General features: G+C 44.8%; 1 protein-coding gene across 18 annotated transcripts in view; it reads right to left on the reverse strand.

The window, feature by feature from the left end:
- Positions 1 to 25,515, reverse strand: part of CACNA1C (calcium voltage-gated channel subunit alpha1 C) — a 1,539,476-nt gene that overhangs the window by 501,497 nt on the left and 1,012,464 nt on the right. For all 18 annotated transcript variants that reach the window (XM_029599882.1, XM_029599881.1, XM_029599874.1 and 15 more), the window contains one exon: positions 1,777 to 1,973. In XM_029599882.1, coding sequence (XP_029455742.1) covers positions 1,777 to 1,973 — 197 coding nt within the window. The remainder of the gene's footprint in view (positions 1 to 1,776; positions 1,974 to 25,515) is intronic.

Here is a 25,515-nt window from a genome sequence, read left to right on the forward strand (position 1 = left end):
ATTCGTAACCCATCTCTGCTTCAGACATTTGTACTCTGTAGCTCTCACAAATCCCTGTCAGGTCATGAACCTTAAATACTCTTCCCATTCAGCAAGCATCACCGTTACTATGCCGCATACCAGCTTTAGATAATCCATTTTTCACCTTTGTGCGACGCAGCACTATTTATCGCTTATTACCAGTGGGAGTGTAGCCCAGTGGTTAGTGCAGAGGGCTGTGCTTGTGAAAAGTCAGGGTTCATATCCTACATATGCTTGGGAAAGTCATTTCACCCACTGCTGCCTCAGGTATAAACGTAGGGCCTGATTTACTAAGCAGTTTTCCTTATAAGACACAAAAATGGGAGGAAACCTTTGGCAAACCGGCCCCTTGGAGAGTAAGTCTGTGGAGACAGGGAAGTAGCTACGTTACCTGAAGGAATGTAATTCACTTTGAAGTGGATGACCAGCCATGAAAGGTGAAATTTCAATCAACATTTTAACCCCCCTCCCCCCATATCCTTGTGTTTGAGATGCTATGGATAATGGAAGAATCTGATTGGTGACTTATTCATTTAAGATTTATTAAACACTGCAGCTTTGAACAGGTGGTTTAAACAGACCAACTTACTCGCTGAATCTTTCAGCATAATATCTTAAAAATAACATAAGGCAGAGCACCCAGCTGATCATCTGAGAAAGAGACAAAGTTAATTCTCTGCATGACTTTGCTATGGTAATGAGACTCTTCTCACCTTTCTCAGAATATTCTGGATTTGCCATCTACCCTACTGTGAATGTAAAAGAACAAAACATTTTGGCATTCTTTTTATGATGAGAGATGCAACATGAAATAACTTTTCATCCTTTCTGCGTTAACTCTGCTATCTGCCTTGTTACTTGTCAGTACCAACAATGTCGCTAGGTGAACTGCATCAGGTCTTGTATTAATACTCTGCAGTAGAGACTAACATAGGGATTCTCAACCCAGTCCTTGGGGTACACCTTGCCAGTCTGGTTTTCTGGATATCCACAATGAATGTGCATGAGTCAGATTTGCATGCACTACCTCCATTGTATGCAGATCTACCTCATGCATATTTATTGTGGATATGCTGAAAACCTCACTGGCAAGGTGTGCCCTGGGGAGAAGGTTGAGAACCCCTGGACTAACACCATCATATCACCGATGAGGGAGGTATAGGCAATTACTTCTTTATCATGACCGGCAATATGGGTTGCATTTCCAAACTAAATAGCTCGGTGTTTCAAAATGGTCTGGCTTTATTTTACTGTGGATCATATGTAACGCTTTGACTGGGCAATTTTCAAAAGCATTTATATGGGTAAAATAACATTTTGTTTCCATGCGTAAATGGGCTTTTTGAAAATTACGCTGGCGGTGTCTGTGTGTAAAATAATGCCCAGGAGCCAATTTACATGTCATTTTCCATGTACTGCAAAGGAGGCATTGCCGGCGTGGAGACAGGGGTTGGGGAAATCACTTTTAGCACATACTTTCGATTTTCATGGGAACACTGACGCCTGCTTCCTGGCAGGTGTAAAAGCATGCGCCTGTGCCATGCCAAGATGCCTACAGTCCTGCTAACTTTCAAAGTGTGCAAGCTTGCTTTGAATATTCGGGTTGAAGTCCCCCATAGACAAGGCACTTCCCGAGCTTGCTTCCTTTGGGAATTAGAACTCTGTTTCCACTTCTCCTTGACCTGTGACAACCAAGATAAACCTGAAGCTTGTGGCATTCTTCCCCGTGACCTTTGCTTTACTTCTGATACTTACCCAGTAAAGTACATCAGTCCACCCTTCCATGGTGATACACTGAAACACGGTTAGCATGGCAAAGGCAAAATTGTCAAAGTTGGTGATGCCGTGCTTTGGCCCTTCCCAGCCTGTTTTGCATATTGTGCCATTCGTACAGTGCCGCCCGTGCCCTGATTCGGGGGCACAAGGTGAAGGATCCTCTTCTGCAGGGACATCTTAAAGAAAAGAAAAAAAAAGAAAGAGAACAGAGGACGATGAGAGTCAGCACTTGGAGAAGCAAAATACATGGAACGTTTGAGATTCTGAGAAGATGGGTCCAGACAGCAGCAGGTTCAGATCCCTGAAAATACATGTGACAGTGTGAAATTCCCCAGATGTATGGATATACAGTATGATAAAAGAACTCTAAACCCTGGTTGCATCAGAGATAAGAAAACATAAGCTGACAGTATCTGTACCAGGGCTGTGTGGCTGGATTCTGCTAAATTTGGCCACGCAGCAGGTATATTTGGTAAGACTTGTGCTTGTCAAGTAATCCATCCCTTTTAGCAGTGATGTCACAATGCTCATTTCATTTCCTGTTTCTGCTGAGGCAGAAATCCAAAGCGCTGCTGAGCGATGACGTTACCTGGTTAATTTCCACCAGTTCAGAGGGTCATTTTGTAACACTGCGGGTAACCTGTTTGGCAAATACGCGCATACGTTTTTCAAAGGGAACGTAAATGTGTCAAGCTGGCTTTGGAAATCATCTCACCAAAAGCACCCCCATAAGTTACACCTGCTATCAAGAGTGTGCAAATTCCCCACGTAAATTAATGCCCTTACTTTAAAAAAAAAAAAAAAAAATATGCACGCAAGTGATAACTCCGCCCCCAATCCCGTCTCCAGCACAGCTTAGAAAAGTTTGCACATGAACATGGCACACGTTTGTAAGTTTTACCCACACATCAGGTGGACAATTTTTTGAAACCCCATTTCTGTGTCTAAAACAGATTTTTACCAATGGAAAGGCATTTGAAAATTACCCCCTCCCCCTGACATTAGTCAGCTAGCTGGGGCTCAAAGTTGTGGCTGAATTCTGATTAAATCTAAAAAAATCTGACTTGTGCAGTTAAATTTAGGTCAGCCATTTGTGTGGACAGACTTTTCTGCCCAAATCTAGCTGGTTTTATTCATCTATTTATTAATTTATTGACAAAGTATATTACTCAGCAATTCACACAAGTCTTCTAGGCAGAGTACAAAGTAACCCACATATAAATATACTCAACCATCATGAGCTGGTTACAGAAAAACAATGCCCGCACAATAATGTGCCATACAAATAATAAACACAAAAATCTGAAATATAATACAATTGCGACAATAAAACATATAACATTAAAAAGCAACCAAAGAAAACTTTCATATGAAACCAAATGAATATTGTGCTAACTGGCTAAATTTGAAAAGCCTGTCCCACACATGCCCCGACCTGACACCTTTTTTGTCTGGCTAAATCTGTGTACAGTGATTTTGTGTGGACAGATTTTAGCCATAATGAGGGTGAAGGGGTGGTAAAGGGAGGAAATCTCTCTACAGCATAAACTCAGATATTCCCCAAGCCAGCCCATCTCTTGCAGAATACGAAGAGAGACGTGTAAGGACTTCATGATGCCTAGCTTCTTTCTTTAGTTCAGAAATTTCCAAATGGTCATGACCAAATTCATGCTGAGGATAATTTTAATACAATTGTTACATGGCCCCATATATGCGTGTATTTGGCCTCAGATCTACTACAATATTTTATAATCTGCACATATCAGCTATACATGGATTATAAAAGACACGCATGTCTACCCCCTAACATTCATAACATTTCCAAAAGTGACAATTAGTTTAAACCAATTTTCACCCTAATTTTAGGCTGATTAAAGGGCAGCTCCATAGCTGCAGATGCAGTGTCTCAAGGCCTCCAGCAACTACTAGAAGCCAGTATGGGGCAGAGCACCTGCAGCATTTCAAGTGCTGCCCCCCCACCCAGCGACAGCGCTCTCCCACCAGTGCCTCCCCCTCCCCCCACCCCAGGAAGCCGAGGTGCCTGCTGCTTGCTGCTAATGCCCAGCAGAAGCACTTCCTGGCAGGCTCCCTGGCCCCACACAAGTGCAGAAGTGCAGTAAGCAGGCTGCTGAAGAAGCCTGGAGCCGCCAGTAGTAAGGATGAATGCTGTTGTAATGGGGGGGGGGGGGGGAAGAGGGGAGATTCTCGGGGGTGTGGGAAGAGATAAGGGGTAGAGAGAGGGATGCTGCTGAGTGGGTGAATGGGAGAATCTGCTCAATATTTTCTTGGCTTCTGTCCACCAAAGTAATGAGTCACATTTTTCCACTGATTTTTCTCCTGTTTTTGTTGTCATAAAAAAAACATTATAAATTCCCAGGAAAAATTACAACCCCCCCCCCCCCACAAAACCCCAAAATGAAGGTCCCTAGAAATAAACAAACAAAACAGTGCCATACTCCTCTGTAACACCAAAATCATAATATAACCAAAATCAGAGGTTAAGTGACTATATTGGACCAAGGTAAAAGGCATATTATTGGTGGCCTAGGGCATATTAACATTAAGCAAATTTTGGGAACAATTTTTTTTTTATTATTATTCATTTTTATTGTATTATTTAATTCATAATTTCTAGAATGTAATAGAACACAAAACAAAAAAAGAACAGTAAGATTACTATGCATGATTGTGCTCTACTTTATGGGCCTGATTTTCAAAGGTTATAAAATACAAGAACATATGCATGCAAACATGCTCACCAGGGACGGATTGGCCTATCGGGGGATCAGGTATCCCCCGGTGGGCCGCTCGCTCCAATCACGTGGTGTTGTTTGTTTTTTTTCTTTCAGCTTCCTGGATGAAGAAAAGCTCGGCGAGGACACTGCCTGAAAAGAAACCCTGACGCGGCCTGAAGAGAGGTCTGCACAGCCGAGGCCCTCCCCCACCCCGTCTTGCATGAGCAGCAGGTAGCAGAAGCCTTCTTCTACCTCCCTTCCAGCATTGAAGAGCAGGGCTGCCATCCCACAGTAGCCAAAGACAAGAGAAAGGGGGAGGCCTCTCTCATGCAAGAGTGTATGAGAGAAAGCAAGCCTGGGTATGTGTGTAAGAGCCTGCGTGTTTAAGAAAGAGAGCGACAGAGCTTGTGTTTTTGTGAGAGACTGTGTACGTATGTGAGAGTGAGAGAATCTGCATGTGTGAGAGAGACCTGCATGTGTGTACTTATGTGAGAGTGAGAGAACCTGCATGTGTGAGAGTGAGAGAACCTGCATGTGTGGGAGTGAGGGAGCCTGTTTACGTGGCAGTATATATGTGAGTGAGAGAGAACCTATGTGTGTGACAGCATGTGTGTGGTTTGGAGGGGAGAGAGAGCATAAAGGTTGTGAGGTTCCCCCCCTTCCAGTTCACAACAATCTATGAGTGACTGGAAATCACAGGTATGGAGAGCAAGATATTTTTATTCCTATTTTTAATTTTTGAGTGTTATTTCATGTATCTACTGTTTGAAATAAATGGTGGCCCATGGAAAAGTAGCCTACCTCCATACCTGTGATTTCCAGTCACGCACAGATTGTTGTGAATTGGGGAGGGAGGGGAACCTAACAACCTTTATGCTCTCTCTCCCCTCCAAACCACACACATGCTGTCACATACATAGGACCGGATTTTAAAAGGGGTACGTATGTAACCCTTTTAAAACGTCCCTGCGCACGCTGAGCCTATATTGCATAGGCATCCGGCATGCGCAAAGCCCCAGGACGAGCGTAAGTCCTGGGGCTTTCTTGGGGTGGGCGTGTCGGAGGCGTGACGTGGTTGGCGCGTCATCCGGGGGCGGTGCCACGGGCGTGGTTTCGGCCCAGGGGCGTTCCGGGGGCATGGCCGTGCCTCCGGACCAGCCCCCAGACCGGAACATGGTGCGCTGCAGCTGGCCCGGCGCGCGCAAAGTTACGCCTGCCTCTAGTAGGCGTAACTTGTGTGATAGAGGTAGGGGGGCTTTAGATAGGGCCAGGGGGGTGGGTTAGGTAGAGGAAGGGAGGGGAAGGTGGGGGGAGGCAGAATGGGCAGCACGTGCAGGGCTCGGCGTGCACGCGTTGCACAAATGTGCACCCCCTTGCACGCTCCGACCCCGGATTTTATAAGATACGCGCGGCTACGCACGTATCTTATAAAATCCAGCGTACTTTTGTTTGCGCGCGCGCTGTTTTTTAAAATGTACCCCATAGGTTCTCTCTCACTCACATATATGCTGCCACATAAACAGGCTCCCTCACTCTCACATACACAGTCTCTCTCACACATACAGGTTTTCTCATTCTCACATACGTACACAGTCTCTCACAAAAACACAAACTCTCGCTCTCTTTCTTAAACATGCAGGTGTTTAAGAAATATTAGAAAAATGTGTGTTATTTTAATTACTGGATGTTTGTTGGCTGTTGCCTGCTTGACATAATTATTCTTTTTATTAGTATGGTTTTTAATATTATGAATGAAGTTTTACATCTCTTGACTTTATTGCTTAATGTTTTATGAGGATTGATGTTTCTCTTTTTTCCATTGTTGCACTGCATAATAGTCAGGTTTGCTGTGGTTTCCAGAGTTCGTGTGTGAGCGAGAGTGAGTGAGCCAGTGAGCATGTTTGTGAGTGACAGAGAATGAGTGAGCCGAAGTGCATATGTGTGAGCAAGATGACTATTTAAACCAGTGAGCATGTGTATGAGCCAGAGTTTGTTAGCAAGTCAGCATGTCTGTGAGGGAGAATATAAGGGAATCTGTGTGAGAATGAACATATATGTTAGAAAATGTGTATATATAAGAGAGAGGAGAAAGTTTGTGCATACTTTCTATCCCTGACTAATCCACGACAATCTCAGGGTAACTGGAATCTAAAGTTATCAGGTATGAAGAGCAAGGCATTTTTTTAGCCTTAAGTTTTTATTACTAGGTGGTGTTTGATGCATCTGCTGTTTTGAAATATTTTACTGATTGGAAAAAAAAAGTTATATTTTTAATCATTGGATGTTCTATTCATCACCTGCTTTGAAATATTTATTCTTTTTATGAGTATGGTTTTACAATTATGATTGATGTTTTATATAACTTAATTTTGTTTGTTTAATGAGGACTGGTGAAGTTTCTACTTTTCCATTGTTTCATTGCATAGAGTTTGTCTTTTTATGGTTTACAATTCAGTTTTTGTTTGCATGTTTCTAGTTAAACTTTATTGTCTCTTTTTTCTGTATTTGGAGAAGCTCTGTGTGTTCTGCATGTATGACTGAGCTGAGGTATTCTGTTAGCATGCAGTTTCTGTGTAGAGATCCATAACAGCTTGCCTTGTTCTGTTTTCCTAATGTCATGTGTATTGGTGTTTTAGGGCCTGGTGTAATATTTGCAATGTTGCCTTTTCATAGGTAGGTTTGCTACTGTTTGAATGTAGGCAGTTGGTACTGTTTTCGTATGGGAGGTTTACTATATTCAGTTTACTCAAAGCTTTCTGAAGGCAATCAGAATCGCTCCATGGTGAGACCGCTCCTTGAATAATGTGTACGATTCTGGTCACCGCATCTCAAAAAAGATATAGTTGTGATGGAGAAGGTACAGAGAAGGGCAACCAAAATGATAAAGGGGAAGGAACAGCTCCCCTATGAGGAAAGGCTGAAGAGGTTAGGACTTTTCAGCTTGGAGAAGAGATGGCTGAGGAAGGATATGATAGAGGTCTTTAAGATCATGAGAGGTCTTGAATGAGTAGATTGTCAATAATTTCTGGACTCAAAGCCAGGGCAACAAGAACACTTCAACTCAGCAAGTCCATTAACGGTGTTCCAAGAGGGAAATGAAGAATATGATTGATCAGATACACAATATTAGGAAGGAAAAATACCCAGACGCCTCTGCTGTACTGTGGCCTGTCAGAGGTGAATGAACTCTGAGTGCCTTTCTGAGCATGACTTGCAGAATGTCCCTGAGATAGACCTACTGGCACCAACAGGAAGAGGCCTATTCAATGGCAACATTTACTTCATAATACAATGAAGCTGGGTTCGCATGAAACCAGGATGCAAGCTTTTGTCTTACAAATGCATATCTCAACGGACAGGAGCCAGGTGAAAAGATTCTTCTTTTAAAGTTACAGTTTTAATTAAGTCCTGGCTCCAGAAAACGGAATTCATGCTGAGCTTCCTATTCAGGCCAGAGACTTGCGATTTGTTTACACAACAAAGAATATCAAGAGAAGAACAGAAGAACAAAGGCCATCAAAGCCAGATTGATAAAGGAACTTGTATGGTGGGAGGATGAACAGGGTTAGAAGAATTCTCAGTTGAGGGATGTCCTCACAAGCATTTCCTATACATGATAGATTGTCATGACAACAGCATCATGTGTTTTTGTAAATGAGGTTGTGGGCAGTTACATGATTCTGGAAACTTCGGTAGTGCTGTATTTTGATTATATAAGTCAGGGCATGTCATATATTCATTGAGATGCTAGTTATTACAGATAGAGGGCATATAGCATCTCCCAGGAACACTTGTCTTTGACTCTTCTTTACAAAGCCAAAATAAACTAAATTTTAAACCTCTTGCTGAGTTGAAGTGTTCTTGTTGCCCTGGCTTTGAGTCCAGAAATTATTGACAATATGTGAATCGGTTATTTACACTTTCGAATAATAGGAGGAGCAGGGGGCATTCCATGAAGTTAGCAAGTAGCACATTTAAGACTAATTGGAGAAAATTATTTTTCACTCAACGCACAATTAAGCTCTGGAATTTGTTGCCAGAGGATGTGGTTAGTGCAGTTAGTGTACCTGGGTTCAAAAAAGGTTTGGCTAGGTTCTTGTAGGAGAAGTCCATTAACTGCTATTAATCAAGTTTACTTAGGGAATAGCCACTGCTATTAATTGCATCAGTAGCATGGGATCTTCTTGGTGTTTGGCAATTGCCAGGTTCTTGTGGCCTGATTTGGCCTCTGTTGGAAACAGGATGCTGGGCTTGATGGACTCTTGGTCTGACCCAGCATGGCAATTTCTTATGTTCTTATGTTCTTAATCATGCTTTACAATAGTCCTAATACCATATGGCTGCAGGTGTCATTTTTTGCAAAGTTTTCTGTTGGTACCATAGCAGTGCATATAAATAATATATATGTTGTAAGTGATATTTTTACTTAGAACACTGACTGTTCTTTTTATGTAAAACGTTACTATAAATGCATAATTATTTGTTTTTGAGAATGTGGAATTAGGACAGTGTGCAAGGCTGTAAAGTTCGCCTATGACACACCTAATACCCTTCTACCAGCCCTGGCTCCACATAAAAAAGCAGGATTCCATCTGGAGCTGTGCTGCTTTGGGTTAGTAGCTCTCCCCAGTCTTAGCCAGTGCTTAATTTTCTCTTTTTATATAAGCCCAAGGAACAGTATGGGTCATTTCTGATCCCCCCTCCCCTGGAGTAGGTAAGTACAGCAGAGCCTGAGGAACCATAAAAGCGGCTGACTGTGTAACTAGCAGTCAATGGGAATGCACTCGAGTGGTGGGAGGGTTGTGGAGAAGTGGAGGCTAGGGATGTGCAGGAGAAAAAAATTTGTTTTTGTGAGTTTTTTTTCCCCACAAATTTTGGTTTGTGGATTGTTTTATTCATTTTGATTTGTGAGAAAAAAAACAATTCAAACAATTCACACCCCTCCAAAAACAAAATGGACAAAAAATGAAAACGAGACCTCCCAGGGCCTCCTGCCCACCTTCCCGACAAAATGCCGGGGCCGGGATTCCCCCCCTCCGGGCCCCACTTACCCAGTCCGGTGGGGATTTGCCAGCTTCGGCCTAGGCCCAGGCTGAAGCATCCGCCTCGTGTAGGCCAACGGCGCATTAGGTTGCCATGACCTCGGCCTACTTATAGCCGAGGCTTCAGCCTGACCCGGAAGCCGGGTCCCAATGCCGGGGCCTCAGCTCAGGGGTCAGTCCCGGGCCTTGGAGCCTCTTCTTCATCCTCTTCTTTCTTCGGCACTTGTAAACCAAATGATGCCATCTGCTGGGGGCCCAACCAATTTGCATTGATGGAACGGGGGCTGCAGCTCTGCTCACCCCTGGTCTAGAATCTGCTCAACTTAATAGTGAATTTTATTTTGGAGATATTTTGGCTCAATTCTGCTGGGTTCCAGAGTTGACTTGGCATGCTTTTGGGAACAGCTGACACACATGTGCTGCAGGGAAAGTGCAAAAGGGCGTTAGATACCCCATGGGCCGGTTTTGAAAGAATCCCCCAGGCTGATATTTTCCTGCTATCCACCCCTGATGCTCGCATATATAAAAACTGCGAGCTGTGCAAGTTCATACTTGTACCTAGCAGCCTAATCAGGATAAGTTCACATTTTTCCAGCTAAGTAGCAGCTAGCCAAATGAGTCTGAAAATGTTCCTTGTCCGTTTAAGCAGCACTTTTTGTAAAATAGCAGGATAAGTTTAAAAAAAAAAAAAAAAAGAGCTATTTAGTCGGATAAGTCTTAAAATGCTACATATCCAGGGAAATCAGATAGCAAAACAAGTGGTGTTTTTCAGACCTATCCAGCTGAGTAGCACCTGCCGCTACTTACCAGGATAAGTCTGAATTTAGCTGAATAAGTGTGCATAAAATGATATAACTTTGTATTTTTACTTCATATTTTAAAAGGAGTACATTTTATCCATTGTGTTTAGATGTATTTACCCCTCCCCCCACCATAAGTCGGCTTTTACATTCCTATGCCAGGGGATTTTCTAACATGCTGGTAGCAATGAACTAATCTACCAGTGCCCAGTCCATCTGCAACTCATGGAGACCCTCCTGGCTCTTCAGTCTGAAGTCGTCCATCCCCCCCCCCCCCCCCCATTTCACCCAGACCTCTTACCTAGTCATTTTTTCACTTTTAAGATGTTAACAATCATTTCAGATATTGAGCAAGTGGAAATATACGCAAATAAAGTGCCAAATTTACATGCATTAATTGCTTATAAAATAGCAACTTGCTCACATAAATGTTGGCCCCTCCCTTCTATACACACGCAAATCTCTCAGAGACCCTGATTTACACGTGTATGTAGAGGTTTCTAAAATAGCAAGTACTCACACACACATGCTATTTTTAGTTTTTTACATGCATAACTGCTTCTTTTTATGTACACAATTTTTGAAAATTCACTTTAAACTGAGAGTCAGAGTAAAGTGCATGCATAACCCAGTTTGGTGCATAACTTTTACATGCACTAGGAGTAGGGGTTCTGAAGGATGGAACTGGGGTAGAAATACAATGTCTGCGGAATACTTCTGTATTTTCCAGAGCATGGATGGAAGTTACTACATCTATTGGGAGGAGATGTCATTTTGTGCATGGAGAATGCCAGGCAGTCCCTGCCAATTGAGGAAGGATTTTCAAAGTGAATTGATTTACATAAGTTTGTTCTGAAAATCCTCTGTAATGTCTGCGTGTGCATTGAGCACTCAGACTTTACTAGTATTATGTGGGGAGTTACCGCTGTGCAAGGAAGTATAAAATTACCCTATAATTAGCCGATGATCTGTTTGAACTCTTTTCTAGCAACAGAGGATTAAATTTACTTTAGTTTACTGACTTATGCTTAATTCATTTTTTCATAATTCAGTTAAAATAATGAAGGAATGTATGCATATGTATGAAGCTGTTGGGGTAATCTTACGGCACAAATGTTTTTTTCAGATTCACAGTGGAAAGTAAGCTTTCTACAAATTCAATCATGCCAATGCAATAAAGTGCACGCAAAAACGTGCTTCCAAACTGGACGCACGTTTTTTAATGCACGTAAACTCGCCTCTCCTGGGCGCTTGATGCAATGGGCAAATGAGCGGCCGCGATAAAAGGACATGCTAGGGATAAATTGTGCGTCCATGGTATCAAGCGCCCAGAAGAAGTGGCTGTGCGCCGGTTAGTGAAACAGACGCTCAATTAATGGGTGTCCATTTCCTAACTTGACCGCCGACAAGTATTTCTTTTTTTTCTTGTTGCTTCCTACGGTTCCTCCTATTTAATATCGGGACAATACTAAGTAGGAGGAACCACAGAAAAGCAGTATTTTGGGCTTTTTTGTGGTTTTATGGGGCATTTTTCAGACGGTTCAGAGCCCTGGGGCTGGCGTTAAGTTTTCCATGTTAAAAACGCGTGTGTCAGGTGCATGGTGATTTTTTTTTGCATTGGGGGATAATAGCTAAGAGCCTCATCTACATGCATTTCCATGTGATGAGCGCTATTAGCTATGTGCTGCTTTGGACACGCATTTTGGATACGCTGATCCCCTTATTTCATCGGGTGTTAGCCTAGAGTGTCCAAAACGCACGTCCAAGCACTTGTTAACTTGTGTGCTAGGCTCCGCGTACGAAATTGCATCAGCCTGAGTGTGCAGCTGTTTTCCCCCTTTAGAATCTAGGAACTCGTGCAAATGTTACAATCAGGTCTTCTGGGCTACTTTGTTCCTGCCTATGCTTTTCAATTCATGCAACAAAATTTCTTCAGATTTCAATTTTATGTTTACATGGGTAAGGGAGGTGGGAAGATGAAAGTAGGAGGACAGGTCAAAGAGTTCCCACAGAAGACAAACAGGAGAATTTTGTACCGATAGGTACAGTTGGCTGATTTTTTTTTTTTTTATTTGAAACACTGAGGCCAATGTACTAAACTGAAATACATTTCACAAAGTCAACATTGCGTGAGAAAAAAAAGAAAATTGTGCGCGCCGTCTGCAATAATGCATGTTATTTTCCCTTTTAGCAAGCAAAGTGGACTTTGTGGAGTTTTTCAGCTTTGCAAACAGTAAAATTTTGTTCATACTTTTACACTTGCAATTTTTTTTGATTTACGGTATATTCACCTTTTGACACTTCAAAGCGGGTTACATTCAGATACTGTAGGTATTTCCCTACTCCCAGAGAGCTAACAATCTGACTGGGTCATTCATCAAGCTGATTTAGGGCTCTAACGTGCAATATATTGTGTATATCATGCGATTATACGCAATATTTTGCATCTCCCTGCTCACATACCCTCCCTTATTACAATGACTTTCTTTGCATGCAATTTGCATGCATGAATAATGCAAATGTATGCAAAGGAGGTTATTAATAGGCAATTTGATGCAAATATTTTGTCGTGACTGATCAAAAAGGTGGTCAACTGCGATAAAATAACAGCTCCTAGGGAAGCATTAGAAGAACGGCGGGAGGCCGGGACCCTAACATGGGTCCTGAAGCTCCAGTTGCAGATTTAAAGCAGCCAAAAAAAACCAAACCAAAACCTCAGTCAAACGGGGAGGTTGAGCGGGGGTCAGTGTTGACCCATGTTTTTAACTCAGCAGCCCCGACTCCCAAATATAAAAAAATAAGTCCAAATATGCATGCGATGGCCATGACAATGCACAAACCATCCATCCTCCACGCCTTAGCCCTGGCGCCCCCAGTGCCCACCTTACCTTCACCTGGGTACCACGTCAGGATGAGTGCACCCTCAGACCCATTTTCCAAAATGGCACCGACCTGACCTTGCCCCAGCCATGTGACTGGGGCAAGGTTCAGGTATTAGACCCAGGCCTTCGGGGAGGCTGTGGGAAGGGGCAGGGGGCTTGGACTTTGGGGGGTCATCATGCACATATTTGCACTTTCTTTTTATTTTGGGGGAATTGGGACTGCCTCAATGGTAGTCCCAGGTTGAAATGGGTGTCAGTACTGATCCCAGCTCAACCTCCCCATTTGCCTGTGGTTTTTTTTTTGGGGGGGGGGGGGATGATAGTGGCCCTTTAAGATAATGGCAGTCCCATGAGGTTAAAGGACTGCTTATCGCATTCTTTTGTGTTACAGTGTTTGGCCACAAAACAATAGAAAGCATCATAGAACCACAATGCATTTTCAGGGGAGGGACCTCACTATTGCGGTGACATCTCCTGGTGATAGTGGGACCCCTCCTGTGAGAAAACACTGTGGCCTGATGAGTCTAGGTGTAAGACGGTGACTTTCAAAGGGGCACGTGGTCGCACATTGGCACGTGTACTTCGGCGCGCTCAGGGACGCAGCTATTTTATAACCTACGAACACAAACATGCATATGTTCTAAAATAACCTGGGAGTGTATGTGAGCACTCTATTCTGCAACTGGGTGTGAACAGCCACGCACATTCTGGTCTAAGCCACAAAAGTGGGAAGATTTTATAACCGGCGCACGTCCACACCATGACCAGTTTCATCTGTTCATCCACCAGTTGGCCTAGTGTAGAGCTAGGTTCTCCAAACCCTGCTGGCTTAATAGCGTGGAGTCACCCCAGACCCTTTACATCTTCAGAAATGGCAAGTTTTTTTTTTTTTTTGTTACACCTCCTCCACAGCAGAAGTAAAGTTACGCGGCACTGGACTTGGGCCCGTATCCAGGCGCATCTCTTGGCCTTGCCCCAGAACGCCCACCCTCCCACCCACACTGAGCCCCTTTTTGAATCAGATTGAGATATTCGCATATTGGGAGATGCACATGCATGTAAGTGGCTTTTGAAGTACTGCGCCTGCATGAATCTGGGTTTTAAAATTCACCTTTAAGAAGCTAACTTAAAAGCTGCTCTCATGTGCCCATGTACATGAGCAAATAGACACATGAACTCATGCCCATGTATTTTACACCGTATGCGCAAATGCACATGCACAATATTAAATATGCTTAAATGGACACTGAAACCTTCGCGGATCTTGAAAAGATATGCAGGCATGTATTGTGAAGATAGCCAGATAAGTCTCAAAAAGTGTAAGGTAGCTGGCTATCTTGCTTTTCTTACTATATAGCACTTTTTAACACTTATCTAGCTACAGGGTCATTCATCAAAATGCGTTAACGCACGTGATAAGGTGTTAATGCATGCATTAACGCCATAACGCATGTGATAATTGTGTTACTGCATGGCGTGAATGCAAATTTTTTGAATGGACGGGATCAGGGAAGGGTTTGGGCGGGATAAATTAAAATGAGGGGCGATATCGCACCGTACAATAGCAAAATGCATGCTATCACATGGTTTTAATGCCGGAAATAGCTACACTTTTTTCCCTGTCGTTAAGCTGTGCGATATGCCTGAAATGGCAGTAACGCAATTTTTGTTAAAGATTGCAAATTGCATTTTGGCCATTTCTGGGCGAGGGGAGAGGGGAATGGAGGAAGTAAGAGAGAGAGCCTCTGGGGAGGCCTTTACAGTATTCAACTATTTATGTCACTATAGGAGGGCCAGCTAATAGCTCGAGGTGTTGTGTTTGTGGTGGTTTAGGGGCCCGTTTTAGATGCAGAGTGAGACGTACGAACAGCACAGTACACCTCGGTAAAGATATGATGTCATTTGGAGTGAGGGAAGTCTCACAAAGATGAGATTTCTCAAGGTTCTCTCACAATAACTTGATGGGACCCTGTTATAGAGTCCATCAAGTTAGGGCGAGATAACCTTGTATAAATTTCATCTTTGTGAGACTGTCCTCACTTCAAATGACATCAAATCTTCACTGAGGTGTACTGTGCTGTTCGTACATCTCACTCTGCATCTAAAACTGGCCCCTAAACCCTAAATCACCACCAACACCACAACTCGAGCTATTAGCTGGCCCTCCTATAGAGATATAAATAGTTGACTACTATGATGGCCTTACAAATACTCAGTCTCTCTCTCTCTCTCTCTCTTTCTCTCAGCAATAGCTACCTATCTGGGCATCATGAGCTGCAAAATAGAAATATCACAGGGGTATGAAAACTTTATCGCACCCCAAGCGCTATGGTAGGAGCACTGGACAGCTGGCGCCATCTTTAAAAATGATGCGGGCCATCCAGTGCTCCTACCATGTGACAGGGGCCAGCCAATGGAACAGATACCCTGTCACATGGTAAGGGCAAAGGGCCATCGGCGCCATTTTGATTAGTGGCAGCCGACGGCCCGAGAGCGGGAGATTGCTCCCGGGACCCCCACTGGACCACCATGTACTTGTAAAATGTTTTGGGGGAGGGGTCGGGAGGGTGGGGGAAGCTAAGGGATCTGTTTTTAAAGGGTCGGGGTGGGTTTTTTGTTTATCGGCTCGGGCACAGCCGATAAAAAAAACAAAACCAATCAGACCGCACGAAAAAAATTTCACGATGTGAATCGGAATCGGAACCGATTCTGGTTCCACATCTCTAAAAATTACCATAAATATGCCCCTTTTTCTTATCCATGTGTTGTTATAGCATTTTGATGAATGTAGGGGTTAGATGGATAAGTAACACTTTTTGAGACTTATCCAGCTAAGTGGCCAGTTACCCAGATGTCGAAATGTATCCATCTAAGTGGTGCAAATCTCTTGTACAGGTTATTTGTGCACCAAATTTTAAACATTTACGTGCTGAGATTTCACACATGTATTTTCCCTAGCATTTGTAGGCTTTTATGTCTATAAGCTCTCAAATCTAAAACAAGAGCTCATGAAAGAAATTACCAGTTTTATCAATTAGTTCATCAGTTTGCCCAGTCTGTTTCTAAGTCATCAAGGCACTCCTGGCTCTTCAGCTTCTACATTCCCCAGTTTACCTACACCCCTCACCCAGTCAGTATTTGGCTTTGAGGACTTTTATTCTCATTTGCACAAGATAATGACTAGGTGTAAATATATGCATATAAGAGCCTTACGTGCATCGCTTTGGCAAATTGTAAAATAGCAACTCAGGTGGTTCTGCTCAGGACTGCCCCTTTTTTAGACATGTATTTTTGCTCACAAGCCCCTTTCTTACTCATGTACGCAAGAGTTAAAAAAAATAGCTTTTAGGGGGGAGGAGTCAAGATGGTGGCGTGCTAGCTGTGTTTGCTTTGCTCACGGTAAGTTTCCTCAGAATTTGCTATTCTGCTATTCTCGTTATGCCTCCGAAAAGGAAGGGGAAAGTTAGGGTGTATCCCTCAACACCTACGATCCCAATGGGGCAGCGTACTATACCGCAGTACACAGCGTTCTACCTAGAACTGGAGGTGGCGAATATCCCCGTTGGTGAGATCGGAAGAGGAGCCTCCATCTCATCTGGAGAAGTCTCTCTCAGCCTCCCCGCCCTGCGGAAAGCATCGTCGACTCCCTCACAGAGTGCTCCGGAAACAGTGTTTGCACCTAGTGAGCCAGTGAGCTCAGTCATAGATGCAGAGGGAACAACTGCGAAACCTGTGAGCCAAACATCAGCGATGATGCAGGAGAGCAAGGTCCCTACAGTTCAAGCAGGTATGCTTCAACTAACTGTTGTTGAGAATTTCTATCCTAAACCGACTGTTGTGACTTTGGACTCCCTATGGGAACTAGTGGCACAACTAGGGTCTGCTGTTCAAAATTGTTCTCAACAAATTGCTGCAATGGCACAAAAAGTGGATACTTTTTCACAAGAATGCAATTCCCAACTAGATGACCATAAAAATCGGATCCAAGGGCTGGAAGATGGTTTTAAAAAAGGGCTGGAAGTTCAATCCACCATAATACAAGAACAACTGTTTTTGAACAGGAAAATTGAATTCATGGAAAATTGTCTGAAACATTTGAACCTCAGACTATTGAATTTTCCCAAAGTCGTTGGTGAACAGCCTAGGAATATGATAAGGAAATATATGACTGAGGTCTTGAAACTTCCATTAGAAAATCTTCCATCCTTTAATAGGATATATTTTTTACCTTATCGACGTTCTGGAGGAAGAGTGGAACAGCAGCATCAACTGGACTTGGAAAACCTGATGGAGTTCCTAGAGTCCTCTACAACTGAGATAATGGAAAGAGCTACCCTATTAATCTCATTTGTCTATGAGCAGGACCTCAGCCTAGTTATGCGCAGCTATTTCCATAATGCAGGGGTTAATTTCCATGGACATTTTTGTTCAGATATTCCCAGGCCACCCAGGAGAGGAGGAAAGGCTTCTTATCTTTACGTCAAGAAGCCCAGTCATTAGGAGCTACTTTTCAATTAAAGTTTCCATGTAAATGTATTTTGAAATTAAATAATGAACTTTGTGTATTTTTTTCCTGAACAACTAAAAATGGTTATAGATTCCCATAAACGGGTGCTCCTAGCCTCTTCCCCACAAGTAAACCCTATAACCCAGGAAAAAGAAAGTGGGTAGATAGCATGTTATGCATTTTCCTTAAAATGATGTTTTAATGATATATTGCTCCTCATTTGTTTTCTCCTCCCCCGCTGACTTTCAGCATTTATGATCTAGGATATAATGAATGGTTTCTGGAATGGAATTTATTACATTAAATGTTAAGATAGTTTCTTTGTTTCTGTACAAAGTATTATGGCTTTGTAAGTATTGAGAAAAATCAATAAAAATATAATTGAAAAAAAAATAGATTTTATTCTTGTACATGCTATTTTAAATGCACAAGTCCTAATTTTAGTTGCACGACCTTTTGAAAATTCACCTTTAAGTTTGTACCCAAGGCAATGGAAGCTAATGTGAAATTCAATTTAAATTGTTAATGAGATGCCGCATCCAAAACTATGTTTTGCAGCTCAGTAACCATTAGCACACTGTAAAGCTATCCACAAAATTTTTCACAAAGCCTTTTTTGGGGAAAAAAAAAGTTAACTACACCTGAACCACATTTTTTGCAAAAGACTGTATAGTGGAACTCTGCTAATTTCTATCAGGTTCATTTATATGTAAATTCCAGTAGAACAAAGGCACATACAAAACGGCAAATAGTGCGTAAAATTCAGAGTATGTTAAGCTCTTTGGCCCTGTTGTATTAAACAAGGAACAGAGAAATTATGATAAAATCCTTTTACATGTTTCTTTTTGGTTTACATTATTATACTTTGTTCATAGACCTTTTGGGGATAATTTTCAAAGATTTACATTGGGGGGATTTGTGTATGTAAGATCGGCACACACGTGCATGAGTAGCTTCTGTGCATGGTAAGCCAATTTTCAGAAGGGTGAGAGTAATGTGCATAGAATTGCTTCTGCACAGAAAAGTATGCAATGAAAAACAGGGCATTCCAAGGGCATTCTGGGGCATGGTTTGGAAGTATGTGCAAACTGAGGACACGTACACATCATCAAACCGGCGCGCACGCTCTTGCACCCTCTAAGTTGCAGATATTAAATCCAACTTCTCTTTTGTCTGCAGTTTTGAGCTGAACCAGTGGAGCATTTGGATGAACAGGTGAAGATCTGGATCAAACAAGAAGGCCTCCGCAAACTGGCGCTTGGAAATTTGTAAACAGATATTCTCATAAGCGAGATACGTGCATACATTAGGTAACTTTATGTAGCAACCAGGTTCCTTCCCTCACAAGCTTATCATGTGTTGGAGTCTGGATCTGAGTGATGGGTTTTGGACCAGTCAAAAAGTGGTTTTCAACTCTGCAGAGACTGCAAGGCACCGCAGCCAATGTGAAAGAATATAAAAATACATCCAAAACTCCTGTGTGCTCTCCTGTGAATGACAAATATTCTGCCAGAACCAGCAGCCAGCACCCACAGTGTTAACAGGTTGGGAAAAGGGCTGTATTGTTTAACCTGTTCAGGGGACAGCACTACATAACCAGCAGAGAAGGAAGCCAAAGGAATGCTGGGAGACCATTTAAGGTAGAAAACGTATGATTTGGTTGGCTCTGTCTGAATGTGTAGGGCAGGGATGTCCAGGAGTTGGAGCCAGGATCCAGGAATGGAGGAGTGCATCTGGCAGCCCTGGAATCAGTTCTTCTCCTGAAGAGCTAATTATCGAGAGGGAGACCCAAATCTGCGCTTTGAGGAAAGAAAGAGACAGACAGCTGTTCTTGCTTCATAGTCGTGTTACATGTAAAAGCCCAACAAGGGGCAGAGGAGCCAGGAACTGAGAGACTTCCTTCCCATAGATATCCAGGCCCAGGAGCACATGGATGGATCATCCTCCTAAGAGACTGAGTTAAGTAATCTATACTTTGCACACAGAGTATTTCAGTAGAGTAGGGAGAAGGTATATTTCCTTGCCTTTTGTCCCCAAATTCAGTATCTCATCTTAACTGCTTTGGCCTTTCAGCCAAAGTCAAGTATAACCCCTTGCTGGGAAAAAAAAACTGGTGAACTGTGGTCTTTCTGTAAGAGACTAAAACCAGATCAGCTTTCTGTTTAGTACCAATTTCGGGAAGTTCCCCAGGAGAGCGAGACCTTTCACACACTGCGGTGCTCATCTATTTGGTTTGTCATCTAGCCAGCTCCACCATCAAGAGGGATGTCTTCATTTTCTTGATTGTTGTTTCTACACAATTTTGTGTGCACCCTTTACAAACTGGTGACATTGGGGTGGATCTGCGCCCTCCCCCCCCCCCCCCCCCCCCCCCCCCTCTTTTTTGGGGTAAAAACAATTTTTGAAAGCTGTGTACTTCACTGCTTTTCCCCCAACTTTTCTCTAAGAGCATTCCTTATTTATTTATTTTTTTACTATCCTTATGAGTATGTTGGTTGTCCTGGCTAACAGGCAATACTCAGTGTTATTTTTGCATTGCTTTATATAAAATAAGAAAACCGCAAGTTTATATTATTCACTACTATACTTATCCTATTTAATGTTCTGGTTGTATTTACCATCTACTTACACAATACTAGTAAAAGGGTTAATTACTGTTTTATTCTAGTGTGATGATTTTATCTGGTCTGTGGTGCCACAAGTAAGAGGATGTTTGGGAAGGTCTCAGAACTGTGGTATCAGGGTGACCAGGACCCTGCTCATTTCCCACTTAGTGTTGCGCAGGAGGTGGACCCTTGGGCCGAGGTGGGGTTGACGCTACCCATAGGAGAGGTCCTACGGGTCCCCACTGTTGGCAGGCGGAGTGGGCTGGCTAACAGAGGCCAGCTGGAGCTTTGCCAATACCAGCCCTCTTTCCCCATGGGTTGAGCCTTTGGATACTGAGGCTGGCTGGAGCTAGGTGGGCCTCCGTACGTAGTCATCAATGAGAAGCCCAGGGACAGCAACTGCAGAACTGAAGAGTCTGTACTGGATGAGGCAGAATCCTGGAGACCCGGGCACCAATAGGAACAGGAGTCAGACAGGGGATGCTCCAGCAAGAGCAGGCCAGAGCCTGAAAGGCCAAGTCCAGGTTCTAAGACTATAGAGGCGTCGTAGTGCAGGCTGAATCAGGGCAGGCGGCAATCAAGGAGCAGTGGCAAGGCAAAGCTGAAGTTAAGTCCAGGAGAGAAACAATGACGTGGTCAGACAAAGCAGAGGTTAGGACTAGGAGATGATCAGTAGTGTGGTCGGATGAAGCAGTGGTCAGATCCAGGAGAACAGTCCGTAGGGATAAGCTGGATAGCACGAAGCTCAGGAACGGAGAAGATGAAACCAGGAACAGGAACTTGAAGGGAACAGGAACCAGGAACACGAGGGAATCACCAGGAGGCAATGAAGTACACGACCAGTGTGGAGACCTGTTGCAAAGGTGACTAACAGGAGCTGAGCCCGGCCTTATATACTAAGGATGTGCAATTGTTTTTCCCGAATTAGGCAATTTCAATGACATTGCCTAATTCGGAATGGTTCGGGAGAACTGAAAAATGACTGAATTTTTTCTGAAATTTAGGAAAAAATTCATTTTTGAGTTAGTGCACGCTAACCCGAAAATCGGGGCCCCCCAAAAAAAAAACCCTGAACAGCGTGAAAAATGAAATTCCCGCGGGGGGGGGGGGGGGGGGGGCCTGAAACAAAGCCTGACATGAAATTTTTACCCGAAGCACATCTTTATTATATACCGGATGTTACAGTTTTGGCTGCAGTGCAACCGCCTCACCACCAGGGGTCCCTCTAGTGCTGGCTTTCCAGACAGGCCCAGTCCATCTTATCTGTCCACTCTGTGCTCTGGGTGTGTCCTTATAACCCTGCCTGACAGTTGCCTCGGTGCTTCGGCATCGAGCTCACCTGGGCTCCCTGCTCTAGCCTTGCGCGGCCTTCGGGCCTCCTTCCTCGTTGTTCTCACCTGGCCTACGGGCCTTCTGACCTGCTTGCTCTGCTTACGGTGTGTGGCCTACGGGCCTTCTGTGTGTGTGTGGCCTACGGGCCTTCTGACCTGCCCTGCTCTGCTTATGGTGTGTGGCCTACGGGCCTTCTGTCTGTGTGTGTGGAGCCTACGGGCCTTCTGACCTGCCTTGCCCCGCTTATGGTGTGTGGCCTACGGGCCTTCTGTGTGTGTGTGGCCTACGGGCCTTCTGACCTGCCCTGCTCTGCTTATGGTGTGTGGCCTACAGGCCTTCTGTCTGTGTGTGTGGAGCCTACGGGCCTTCTGACCTGCCTTGCCCCGCTTATGGTGTGTGGCCTACGGGCCTTCTGTGTGTGTGTGGCCTACGGGCCTTCTGACCTGCCTTGCCCCGCTTATGGTGTGTGGCCTACGGGCCTTCTGACCTGCCCTGCTCTGCTTATGGTGTGTGGCCTTCGGGCCTTCTGTCTGTGTGTGTGGAGCCTACGGGCCTTCTGACCTGCCTTGCCCCGCTTATGGTGTGTGGCCTACGGGCCTTCTGTGTGTGTGTGGCCTACGGGCCTTCTGACCTGCCCTGCTCTGCTTATGGTGTGTGGCCTACGGGCCTTCTGTCTGTGTGTGTGGAGCCTACGGGCCTTCTGACCTGCCTTGCCCCGCTTATGGTGTGTGGCCTACGGGCCTTCTGTGTGTGTGTGGCCTACGGGCCTTCTGACCTGCCTTGCCCCGCTTATGGTGTGTGGCCTACGGGCCTTCTGACCTGCCCTGCTCTGCTTATGGTGTGTGGCCTTCGGGCCTTCTGTCTGTGTGTGTGGAGCCTACGGGCCTTCTGACCTGCCTTGCCCCGCTTATGGTGTGTGGCCTACGGGCCTTCTGTGTGTGTGTGGCCTACGGGCCTTCTGACCTGCCCTGCTCTGCTTATGGTGTGTGGCCTACGGGCCTTCTGTCTGTGTGTGTGGAGCCTACGGGCCTTCTGACCTGCCTTGCCCCGCTTATGGTGTGTGGCCTACGGGCCTTCTGTGTGTGTGTGGCCTACGGGCCTTCTGACCTGCCTTGCCCCGCTTATGGTGTGTGGCCTACGGGCCTTCTGTGTGTGTGTGGCCTACGGGCCTTCTGACCTGCCTTGCCCTGCTTACTGTGCCCTGACCCAGCCTGAACTTAGACTCTGCTCATTGCCGCCTGCCCTGACCCAGCCTGAACTTAGACTCTGCTCATTGCCGCCTGCCCTGACCCAGCCTGAACTTAGACTCTGCTCCTTGCCGCCTGCTCTGACCCAGCCTGAACTAGACACTGCTTATTGCTGCCTGCCTTGACCCAGCCTGGAACCAGACACTGTTTCTAGCTTCCTGTCTCTCTCCACCTGGAGCCACCCTGCTGGGTGGTGTTCACGCCTCCTGACCGGAGCCCAAGCGTAACACCGGAGCTTCAATGATGTTATCATCCGGGGCCATGGCAAAGTTCCCGCCACGGGCCCTTCATAAGGAACTGAGATGCATGCATGCCTAAGGAAGGGGCATGGCGCGGGATGGCAGCGTCTCTCCGCGGAGCACAGGAATCGGTCGTAGAAACAGGAGTGCCAGGGATGGCCCGAGGACGGAGATGGTGGCCCACAGCCGCGAGGGAAGTGGAGCCAGACGCTGGAGTAGGCAGCAGAGGGTAAGAGGGCCTGGCCGTGGGCCTGCCATGGCCGGCACACACAACACTTAGGGGCAGATTTTAAAACCTGCGCGCGGGTGCAGATTTGTTCGTGCAACCTGGCGCGAACGAATCTACGCCCAATTTTATAACATGCGTGCGCAGCCGCGTGCATGTTATAAAATCCAGGTCGGCACACGCAAGGGGGTGCACAATTGTGCAACTTGCGTGCGCTGAGCCACGCAGCCTGCCTCGGAGGGAACTTTCCTTCTGCCCCCACACCTTCCCCTCCCTTCCACTACCTAACCCGCCCCCCAGCCCTACCTAGAACCCCCCACTTACCTTTGTTGAAGAAGTTACGCGCACCGGCCAACGGCCGGCCCGCGATCCCGGTCCGCCCACAACCCGCCTCTTTTTGTAAGCCCCAGGACATACACGCATCCCGGGGCTTGTGCGCGCTGCCGAGCCTATGCAAGATAGACTCGGCGCAGGCAGGGGCAGCTTTTCGGGGGTTACACGCATATCTTACATGCGTAACCCTTTGAAAATCTGCCCCTTAGTCTATGAACCAGAAGATAAATCATATTAGTAAATATAATTTCTTATGTGGTACTCCCCACCCCAAGAATAAGGTTAGTTCATAGTCTGGGCCAAGAGGGGGTGCCACATTTATAAAATACCTGTCTCTGTGCATAAACTGAGGGTTATTATTCACACAGGTTATACTTACTTAACGTGTAACACACTTTTATAAAACAGATATATAAAAAATGTGCGTGTACTGAAATATATGTAGTATTTTGGGCAGTTAGATGTGGCATTTTATTAAATGTGCCACTCCTGCGACACGCTTTATAAAATATAGGCGTAACTTCAGACACACCTACTTACCACCAGATGTGCTGAGGTATGCAGAATCTTGAAAATGACCCTCTTTATTCTTTTAGATACAGGCTAGAAACCTAAATGGTGATGTGGCAGCTAGGCTGACTACTACCAATATGATAGCTTTTATAGAAAAAAATAAAACAGCACTTTTGGAGAACTTGAACCTAAGGCATTTTATTTTTGTTTTTTATTTTATACAATGGGTAAAGCTTAGTTAATGGCTCAGCTGTTAAATTGCATTGACTCTGTAGGAGTGCTGAGCTTTTCTTTTCTGAAACAACAGTATTTAGTATTTACAAATCAATATTGACTTTCATGATAAGACCCAATTATGCTTTCTAATTACTGTGCTGGTTAATCAGTGCTCTGATTTCTATTGCCAGAGTTCATACAATAATATCACTTTATGATACTAATATGTCAGTCTGTTGCAATAAGGTAATTAACTCTAAGCTCAGGTGGCCTGAAGCATCAGCGATTCTGTTTGCGGCCTAAATTGTGTGAATATTTACATGCAAGGCTTAACTTGGAAAACAGATTGGGAATTTATGTTGAGAATCAGGAGTGGTTTAAGCAATGGGTTGGAAACCTGGGTTCAAATCCCATTTCTTCCACCGATGTTCCTTGTGACCTTAGGCATGCCGCTTCATCTCTCTCTGCCCCAGGGTCACAGCCTGCGCCACTGGAGATAGTGAGGAGGTACAGGCCCGGAGCCGCTGTCTTCTGCCTGAGGCAGCCGCCATTGCCAGTGGGTTGAGCGTTTGGTGCAGGCGACCACCAGGATTTCCCAGATGGAAGCATGAACCAGGAAGGACCTGAAGACCAGGACTGGAGCAGAGAACAGAAGTGTAGCCGAAGACCAGGACTAGAGCAGGAGCCAGGAAGCACAGGGAAAATAGCCAGGCAACAGGATATCCCAGAGCAAACTCGGTGTGGACGCTTGGACCAGCAAAGGTGAGCTCATTATAAACAACCCTTTATTTTGGTCACACCTAACATTGTTCCAATAGGGAGCCTCCGAGGGTGGGTCCCTCTTACTTTGCTTTGCTTGGTATTTTCTGCAGGACTCTTGGTGATTCAGAGTCCCTGAGGCTCCACTGCAGGATCCCCTTATCCTGAATACTAAAGGCCATAGGTGTGATCCCTGCTGCTCATGACACTCAAATACCCACGTGAAGCCTAATTTTCAAACTTATTCATGGTACAGTATTCGCATACGTAAGTTCACAGTA

Source organism: Rhinatrema bivittatum, chromosome 4, assembly GCF_901001135.1.
Source record: "Rhinatrema bivittatum chromosome 4, aRhiBiv1.1, whole genome shotgun sequence".
Classification (NCBI taxonomy): Eukaryota; Metazoa; Chordata; class Amphibia; order Gymnophiona; family Rhinatrematidae; genus Rhinatrema; species Rhinatrema bivittatum.